We start from the raw sequence: 10,217 nt of genomic DNA, 5'->3' as shown, positions 1-10,217 counted from the left end.
AACATTTATTTGCTTAAGACTAACTGCTGCTCTCCTTGTCTATTACTGCACATATTTGTGATGGAATAAGTGGAGGTCAGTCAGATTGGATCAGAATTATAATTCACATTTTCTTTGTTTCCATTTGTTTGTTTTTCCTAATATTTATATTTTTGGAGTATATATTATATTTGTGGAGTAAAGAAAATAGGATACATAACGTTTACATTTACAGCACTCACAAAATGCTTAGTGTTCAGACAGAGTGTGTATCCTAGTACAATAAGTTTGAGTCCAAAATCCTGTTGAGCTCAGACACTACCTGAGCTAAACAAACAAACTTAAACATAAGTGTTTTCCATAAAGTGGGCAGTGAGTGGTATATATATCATTAAAATTTTAAAACAATTTAAACCAAATAATTATTCAAAGTATGGACAAAAAAATTCAATTTTTTCAGATTCATGCAATAATTAAATTTTATTTTATTTTATGTAACATTTAAGATATGAATTCATTTAATCACACAATTCAAATATAACCCTAGAGCTAAGCAATACCATCACACTTATTAATGTCTGTATCAAGTATGATTTTTTGACGAAAATAATAACAATTAAAACCACTCAAGCAAAAATGCAAATGCAGTCTAAAAATATCAGAAGAGATGAATGGAAAGAAAATAAAAATGATTAGGAATCAGAATTAATTTAAGAAGCACACTTAAACTATAAATTGCTATATTGTACTAATCTGTTCACTCATCCTAATGTTTTTCATTTATCATCTACCACAGAATTTCTGCATTTTTACAGTTATATTACTTTTGTTTTCTATAATCTCACCAAGCTATTCTCCTGCCATCAAGATACAAATTCAGCTTGGATTATTGACATCTCATCAAAATCACAATAGGGTAAATGACTCATGGCAAAATAAGATTACGCTGACACACAAAGTGATCTAAATATAGGTAATGCATATATGTACTATTAAAACCATACCTAACCTAATTTGTTCTCTTTTTCTTTTTTGCAGGTTCATACGCTTCTTTCTCCTTAAGCACTTCCCAGAAGTTTGCACAGTGCTCCTTGGCAGTTTTCTCAATGTTTATATCTTTGCCCTTGTAGAAAAGCATGACTTTCATTTCAGCAAATTTGCTAGGCAGGAGGTATGAGACCTGCATAGACACAACATTGAGAAATATGTCATTCATACCACCAAAAATAAGTAAAAAATATTTATGAAACTGGTCATTTATTAATTGGTGAGGTGTATCTCACATAAGATCAAGAATCAAATTGCATTTTAGTCCATGAATGATGTTTATATCCTGTAGAGTAGGTCTCTAACATGCAGGAGTCTATATTTATAAAATTTTAGTATAGAAACATCGACGTGGTGTCTGCATATTGGCTGTTTAATAATGTGGAAAAAAATCACTGGAGGTAAAAATATTGCTCCTTTAAACTCAAACCCTTTACTCAACCCATTACTTAAAAGGAAATATTATCCCTTACCATCTGTAAAATTCAGTAAGAGACATCCATTTAAAAACAAAAATTGTAGTTTAGCACATGGTTACTGCACCAGAAATACCTTTTCTCTGTCCAATGAAAATGCTTTGTCTGGCTCATCTTTCTTGTAGAATTGCAGGAACTGAAGTGGATTCTTCTCCTTTTTTCCATAGTTGAATTCAATTGGCTGTTGTGCGGAAAACACATTGTTACCATGTATGTAAATTAAAGAAAGAGAATTTACATTGCATCAAAACATATAATTAATTTTACTTAAGATTCATACAAATATAATGTATGTTTTGCAATGAAGAATCAAATTGCTTTTCACCTGAATTTACCAGTTTCTTGCTATTTATGTGCCTTGTGTTAAGGTTTGGTTCGGAATATAATGAATCTGATCAGGGCCCTAGACTATGTTTCATTATGCAATAAAGGATCATTATGTTGTGACACTAACATGGCAATATTTTTACCAGTCCTGAAAATGAATTACCATAATCAATTTTTTTTTAAACACATCTTCTCTCCAAATTATTCATTGCCAATTTCACTCAGTTACTCATAGATGAAGCTGGGAAAGTGAAGACTACCACGGTTTGGCTGCAGACATGCACTCTTTACCTCACATACACCTCAAGCCAGTTCATGACTTTAGTGCACTCTCTGCTACAGAAACTGGATGATGTTGTGTGTGTTGAGGAATATATTTGTGCTTCATGACGTGATTAAAGTAGAGTATCATCTGATGTGATTATAGAATTAAGGTGAAATGTTTCAGGATTTTGTTTTTGGCACAATACATTTAATTTATTATTTTAATATGTGTTTTTAATTTTAATATACTAGAAAGGTGTTATTAAAAGTTTTATGAATTGTGGTTTAATGCATTTAAATATTTGACTCACCCAAGATTTAGTATGGTTTAATTCATATTACATGAATCTCAAATAACCAAAATTTGAAACAAGTATATGAAAAGTACACTGAATAAAAACTAAATGCATCAGATATATAGTTACTGTACACTGAATGAAATAAAATAGTGATCATGGTATATTAAAAAAACACATTCACCCCTTTAGTAATGTTACTGGGTCTGTTTGATTATGTTTTATTTGCAGAAACAGAAACAGCACGCTACATGTGTTAAATGTGCTGCATGAAACACATTCAATGGGATTTTTCTAGCCGTCATCATATACAACATCACAAATCACTACATTAATGACATGGTCATCATATATAGCACCAGAGCTCTGTAAAGATGACACTGTTTAAAGATATCTTTCAACTCATTAAGCAGAAACAGCCAAACAGATCCTTTCTGCTGTGCCCCTTCTGTCACTGTGGCTGAGAGTTCATGTGTTCAATGCTTTGGTAGTTCACATCATCACTGGAGTTCAATGGGCGTAAAAGAGACCACTAACTGGTCAGTTATGCTATAAGTTAACTGATCTTGGTGTATATTTTACTGTACTTACCACAGCTTGGAATTCATCTTTTTGATTCATAATTTCTTCGTTTTTCAATCTCTTCAGCCAAGTTGCCAGCTTTGTCTGATGATTTTGTAAGAGGCATAGAACAAAATAGATGCATGGAAAATGTATTTCATTCGTTCATTCACTCATTCATTTGTTCATTCATTCATTTTCTGTAACCAATGCCATGGTAGGTCCAAATGCTATCCTTAAGGTGCAAAGCTGGAATATACCCTGTAAAGGGTTTCATTTTATTGCAAGCCATCTCACACGTGTCCTGTTCCTTACTATGGTAAAAATTTCCACAGTAAAATTTCTTCATCTTCAGGAAATCAATAGTCTGTTATATTGTGTCTGCAGTGAGCCTTTCAGATTTTTGAGACACTTTGAAAATAAAGAGATAATATACGCAGGAGGAATCTAAACGTGTAGTTTTCCCACAGTATGAAAGTTGTTTTCATATTTTGCCTTCTATCGGTGACAGAATGAAACTAGTGCAGCATTTAAGGTGAAAGAGAAAATCCTAATGGATCGATTGCTCATCCTTTGTATCCTGGATGTGTACTCTGAATTTTTTAACTCATATTTTGGCATCTGAATTTGGCCTATTGAATTTGAGCAACTTCAAAATATATTGTTTGAATTGTCTTAAGCTTGAATTTCTTTTTTCTGAATTTATTAACCTTGAATAATAACAGTGAAAAAGTGTTCTTTATTTTCAAATTCAAGAGTTCAATTCAAGAGCAATTATATTCAGATGCATAATTGCGAAGCAAAATATTCAGAGGCGGAAATCTGAAGACTTAAATTCAAAAGCAACAAAATCAGATGTATAATTTCAGTGCTACAAATTCAAAGGTGGTAGTGTTTCAAAGTCTGATGAGACAGATTTGCTTCCATAAAAATACCTGGTAATCCTCAGGAGCTTTCAAATGTTGCAGTGTCTCTTTTTCAAATATTTCATCACCAATGAACTTGTAAAGATCACGGTTTGTTATCCTTTCAATGATATTCTGTGCTTTTTTGATATTCTCATCATTTGAGGATGAATTTTGAATATCCTGGAGAATGTAGTCTGAAAAATAGAAAAGGAGAAAATTTCATTTTGATCAGCCTGTATGTGGTTTTAAAAATGATCATGCCATTGTTTATATTTAGCTGGCAGTTTTTACTCCTGTTTGCAATAGCGGTAAGGTTTTAGGATCAAAATGAAGTGCACCAAAGAATGTCAGTTCTGTTATTTATTTAACATGCAAAATGTACAGTATCAGAGGCGATTTCTCTAAGACTGCAAAGGAAGCTCAGCTTCCCCCAAAATGTCAAAAAATAAGTGATCAAATATATACTGTTGTGTGTACATGTCATTGAATAAATATGCACTACAACGCGCTCAACTTTTGTTCAGAATCAGTTTCTTGTCACTGGTAAAGACGCGGCTTTCCTCTCAATTATTCCCTTCACGGTGCTTTAAACAGTTCAATAGCGAAGCAGCGAAGTGCAGGGAAACGAGACGAGTCATTGGATAAATGCTGGGCTTTGTCCCGCCCATCGGATGCTCAGCGTCTCTGGGGGTCTATGGGGCAGTGGGCTGGCCTCGGCTGGCCCGGACGCTCAGCTTCTGCATGATGATTGGATGATCTGTCTGACGCTGAATCCCTTTTTGATTGACAGCGAAATGAGCGAATCAGCGATCCTTTGGTGTAGAGATCCGTGGGAGCGTTACATTTTCATTCTGTTCTGAGTTGAACCGGAGACTTTCTTAATCCTCTTAGCGACATTTTCTTTGTTAAAAACGACTAGCGACAAATCGAGCTTCTATTTCTGGTGGGGTTTTTGTAGCTGCTTGTGTTTGGAGACTGACTTCTATCACTCTTTCTGACTTCTATCACAGTTTCTGTCCAGCGGGTGCTGCTGAGCCCCTCCACCGTCACAAAGCACTCACAGGCGAACACACTTCACATGGGCCAAGGCCGTTTAAGCAGCCTAGCTCTGCTGGCCATTGAGAGGACACTAGTCAAGTCCCTGGAAAAGACGCCTTGTTGGTACGACAGGGTCACAGACCATTTTCTTGAAAAGGAACGGAGGATAGAATTTACGTATAAATAAACCGACATATTTTATGATGTAGGCCGAAATTGAGCCTCCCCTCCTTGAAAGACCAGCATCCGCCACTATACAGTATATATTGTTTTTAGAAGTGCGTACCTGTAAGTTTGAGATATTCCTTAAGTTTTGTATGTGCATTAGAGAATCTGCCATTTGTATTAGCTGCTATAAGTGCATCCACCATCCTGAAAACAAAGGCATTAGAGAAATAATATAAAAGTTAACTGTACTTTTATCTAGGCATGTCAGGTTCGTATGTAGGATACTAATCATTTAAATGCTATTGCATTTTATTTATGGCCAAATTTCATTTACAAACTTACATGATTTCAATGGCCTTCACAACCCTATGCTGGTAGGCACTGTGATGAAGGAGGGTGCGAATGTTGAAGAGCTTGTACATGTTCAAAGCTTCCTGGTGGGAAAAAAAACACCTCAAAACTATTTTTAATGCGATTCTAAACCAGGTTTCCTATGAATGTACAAAAAAAGTCACCTTGTCTCTCATGCAGATATGCATTTCACCATTCTCATTTTTGAGTACTCGTGCAAACATCATGTAGCGTTCATGGGAGAAGTCCGATTTCATACCCAGATGATGGCAATCTCTAAGTAAAAATAATAGATCTCTTGATGCTGGTAAGCAACTTTTAAATTTTGTAAAAAAAAAAAAAAAAAAAAAAAAAAAGGAAAAAAATATATATGTAACAGTGAAAACTTACCGACTGAAGTAGTCCATTTTGTCAACATCAATGCCAGTTGTCTCATTGGATACGATCTCATATAAGTAATAGAACTTCTACAAAACCAAAAGTAACTATTTCCAGTATTTTCACTTCATGCTAATAAGCAATGTGCAAACATTCAAATGCAATGAAAGGAATATTTTTTACCGGATTTCTCTTTCTTTTATCTTCTGGGTATATCATCTCTTCAATCAAAGTGATATCCAGTTTAAATGTTTTTTCCATTTCCTCCTTTAGTCCATTGTTTTTAATCAGGTCTCTAAATATTGCTATTGATTGCTTTTCATGCTAAGGATAAAAACACCAAGAACAGTTTTGAGATTATGAAGGTAAAGATTAGATCTTGAAGATATTATTTAGTATTCTGTGATCATAAAGAGAATTGATGCAAATATACAAAATACTATGAAAAAAAAAACTTTGGTACCTTCCACTCTATTTTACACATCTTCATGAATGTCTCAAATAAATGTGAGAATGGGCCATGACCTTCATTTTTACACAACATACAACAGGGGTTATTCATGTTAAAAGCACATACTTACTACTTCATGTTTGCTAGAAAGCTCTAAAATTTTAGGTACCACTGGCTGAATTAAATATTTTACTTATATTTACAGTGACAAAACCATAAACACAACCTCTGCAATAAACTATTAAAAATAACACTATTCAAGTTTTAATGAACCTTAAAATAACTGAAAGTGAAAGTAGCAATTTAGCCATGTATGAAAAATACAACACTCTTTACATTGTTTAACTAACAATCATAAATATTTGTAACATAAATAAATTCATTATCTGTAACCGCTTATCCAATTCAGGGTTGCGGTGGGTCCAGAGCCTACCTGGAATCATTGGGCGCAAGGCAGGAATACACCCTGGAGGGGGCGCCAGTCCTTCACAGGGCAACACAGACACATTCACTCACGGACACTTTTTGAGTCACCAATCCACCTAACAACGTGTGTTTTTTTTGGACTGTGGGAGGAAACCGGAGCACCTGGAGGAAACCCATGCGGATAACACACCAACTCCTCACAGACAGTCACCCGGAGCAGGAATCGAACCCACAACCTCCAGGTCCCTGGAGCTGTGTGACTGCGACACTACCTGCTGCGCCACCATGCCACCTACATAAATAAATATTTAGCTTAAATAATTCCTTAGTTATGATGACAATTTCAAAAGAGTTTCTCTGATTATACGTAGCCTCTTGGTCAAATGATTAAACATAGTTTAGCATTGCTAATTGTATAAATCATAACTTTCTGAGTAACTTTCTGTCAATAAAATTAACATTTAAATTTTTTGTTGGCTTAATTTACACATTATGACTGGTTGGGCAAGGGAAATTTTTTTTAACCAGTTGCTAGCTGACGACACTTTTGAAAACTTGTTACTTGTTTATAAGTTTACTTTCTTTTATACAGAATTTTATAGTGGAACACAATAAACTACCTGTAACAGTCTAATGAATGATGAATATCTCACCAAGGTCATGACAAAGTCCTGCAATCTGCGCACAAAGCACATGTTCCTCAGTTAATTCCAAATCACTTTGATGATCTTTCAGACTCTGGACTAGCTTTCCAGCCAGATGAGACACTCTGTTAAAAGTAAGATGTACATTTTCATCTGATTAATGTATAGTTCTCTGCCCATCACATCTAGGTGACCATGTCAGAACTTTACCCGATGGAGTGCTCAAAGCGATTGTGGGAGGCTCCTGGAAAGACAAAGTAACCTGCTCCAAGCTGTTTGAGGTTCCTTAATCGCTGAAACTCTGGAGTATCAATTATTTTCACCAGTAGAGGGTGCATCTCGATGTGACCATGAACGGGGTCATTGAAGATCTGCACCAAAATATCCAAATAATATTAATAATTTATCATATGAGATCTGAAGCTGTTGCTAATGACACACTGTAAGCTTTGGAGCACTAGATAAAGGCACATTTTAAACATTCATTTTAAATAATTATTTCAAAATTTCAGTAAAAACATGTTCATATGGTTCAGTAAAAGTATAGTTTTCATTCAAAACTAACAGTTTTCATTAATTAATAGTAATCATTTAGTGCTCCACAATATTTTCACCTTCTTGGGTCGACTCTGTTCTGAGGATGTTCCGGTTCTGCTTTCTTTCTCTGCCATTCTACCTGCTGAAGTGCCCTGGTCACAAGCTGAAAAGACAAGGAGTGGTGTGGTAGAGGCTGGTAGTTTCTTATATATGGCGCACCATAGATTTAGATTTGTATAACACTGCTGCAGACTGGTCCTTCTGGTTTTAATCAAGACAATAGAATGTGTAACTCAAAAATCACAATTATGTTGTTGTCACTTCTGCAAGACAATGTATCTCCAAAGGCATAAGGGAAAAGTCTTACAAAGTAGCAAAACTATATATATTTTTTTACTCTCCCAGTTCAAATGATCAGGGATGACCAGAGATGTGTTGTGTGATGTTTGGTAGTGTTCTTTAAAGAAGCTCAAATACGTTATAAATATGTTTTTTTTCTACAATAAGACAAACTCCAATATTGTTGTCTATCACAAATTCTGTGCTTTTATCAATTTTTAATGCCAGTGTTTATCCATGTATACTCTCAGCTTTTTTGGTGGAATTGGCAAAATTGATCAAATGGAACATAGTGAGCACACTGCAAATGTTTTATAAGAACTTTACAACTGATGCAGCTAATTTACTGTATTAAGGTTGTTCACTTGTTTTGACAATAATATTATCATTTGGTCACATTGGTATTAGTTGTTTGAATAGACTAAACTGGTACACTAGCAGAAGTATTATGACTTTGGTGAGAATCTTCTCAAACGCCAACTTCAGATGAAGAATTAATGTTGCCACACCACTAACACACCCTCAGATTAATTCTAAAACAAAGAAATACAGAGATGTGTCTACATTCTGTGTTGGAAGAAAATGAGAGACTGACTGTTATGTATCTCCACTGAGTCTGGACAGAGAAGAGTTTTAAAACTTGTCTTCCACATGATGTGAAGGATAGATTCTAAAGCCAAGCTGTACTCATAGCCTAAAGCGCATGATGTATATGAACTGAATTTTGACCATTGCTGTCAGATAAAAATGGCCTGGTATAATCTGGGCTTTTTAATTTGTGGTATGGCTAAATGCCTAATAGTACTGAATATTAATGACAACATGGACTCTTGTAATTTTAAAGACCAGTAGAGGTCTTATAGGGAGCATATTGACCCCCAGGGGAAGATAAAAGTGAGCACGCCCAGGTGAGTTCACTTCCACTTTGTTTAAATGAAGGGATGGCGGGAATCGTCTGGTGTGTTGTGGCTGCTAATAGAGGAAGTTGGTTTGTATGTGTGTGTGCTGGTGGCTGGAGTGTGCTGGTGGCTGGAGCCAATCATTTGAGAAGTATAGAAGCGCAGGCAGATGAATCAATGGTTGGAGGGCGTTTGTGTGGCTTGGCTGCCGTCTACTGATAAATTTTGTTTCTAGGGAACATTTCTACGGGCCACAGTTTCTCTCTGCCCTGTCTTTGTATTGTTTTTTTGATACATGGTATATATGGGCAGACATTGTATTAGTTGAGCCACTTGTTACCATTTTATAAATTAAAAGGTTTTATTAATACTGTTTTGGGGTTTGGGCCTTAAGGCTGCTAGCTACAACGCATTGTGATAACATATCATAGGCTGTTTTTGTGTAGTTGCACCCAGGAAGGTGCTTCTTGTTATTTTTAATTTTCTTTCTTTATTTTTTGTGGTCAAGGGGGGGGGGGGGTCACCCTAGGTGCTCTGGTTATGCACTCTTTAGGGGTGGCTTTCTGTGGTGCTGTCATCTTGCTTTTGATGACCTCATTTTGATATTGGTTTTGCGTGGTAGTGTTATTGACTACATGACTAGTGTGCAAATCAAAGCAAAGGGTCCCCTTTCCAATAATATAGGGGTGGCGTAGTCGATGTCTTAAATATAGTGGTTGTGTACATTAGTGTTAGCCTTGGGTGTCCAGGGTTTGTTGTTACATTTAGCCTGGAGGTAACCCCGGCAGTGTTCTCCCCGTGTCCGCGTGGGTTTCCTCCGGGTGCTCCGGTTTCCTCCCACAGTCCAAAAACACACGTTGCAGGTGGATTGGCGACTCAAAAGTGTCCGTAGGTGTGAGTGTGTGAGTGAATGTGTGTGTGTCTGTGTTGCCCTGTGGAGGACTGGCGTCCCCTCCAGGGTGTATTCCCGCCTTGCGCCCAATGATTCCAGGTAGGCTCTGGACCACCCACGACCCTAAATTGGATAAGCGCTTACAGATAATGGAATGTAACCCCGGCACAAATTGAACATCAGTGATTGAAATCTGATGTGAACATACAAAAGTGAAATAAGGTGTAAGCTTTAGT

At 36.1% G+C, this 10,217-nt stretch overlaps 1 protein-coding gene across 1 annotated transcript; it reads right to left on the bottom strand.

The window, feature by feature from the left end:
• Window positions 1-591: 591 nt before the first annotated feature.
• On the bottom strand, window positions 592-7,996 carry LOC136679798 (deoxynucleoside triphosphate triphosphohydrolase SAMHD1-like). Its single transcript, XM_066658476.1, has 13 exons — window positions 7,929-7,996; window positions 7,525-7,685; window positions 7,324-7,439; window positions 6,257-6,318; window positions 5,977-6,117; window positions 5,806-5,882; window positions 5,580-5,691; window positions 5,407-5,498; window positions 5,183-5,268; window positions 3,886-4,052; window positions 2,981-3,055; window positions 1,579-1,683; window positions 592-1,159 (listed from the first exon to the last, which is right to left on the bottom strand). Exons 1-13 carry the CDS (start codon window positions 7,983-7,985, stop codon window positions 989-991), a joined length of 1,422 nt encoding a protein of 473 aa, XP_066514573.1. The 5' UTR covers window positions 7,986-7,996; the 3' UTR covers window positions 592-988.
• Window positions 7,997-10,217: the final 2,221 nt, after the last annotated feature.

The sequence above is a fragment of the Hoplias malabaricus genome, chromosome Y (assembly GCF_029633855.1).
Source record: "Hoplias malabaricus isolate fHopMal1 chromosome Y, fHopMal1.hap1, whole genome shotgun sequence".
Lineage (NCBI taxonomy): Eukaryota > Metazoa > Chordata > Actinopteri > Characiformes > Erythrinidae > Hoplias > Hoplias malabaricus.
Note: the sequence above shows the minus strand (reverse complement) of the source record. Positions and strands in the feature narration are given on the sequence as shown.

Coding starts and splice junctions, on each gene's coding strand:
- LOC136679798 (XM_066658476.1), bottom strand. CDS start 7,985: ATGGCAGAGAAAGAAAGCAGAACCGGAACATCCTCAGAACAGAGTCGA. Junction 6,118..6,256: donor TGTGTAAAATAGAGTGGAAG/GTACCAAAGTTT, acceptor TTTTATCCTTAG/CATGAAAAGCAATCAATAGC. Junction 1,684..2,980: donor AAGATGAATTCCAAGCTGTG/GTAAGTACAGTA, acceptor TCCGCACAACAG/CCAATTGAATTCAACTATGG.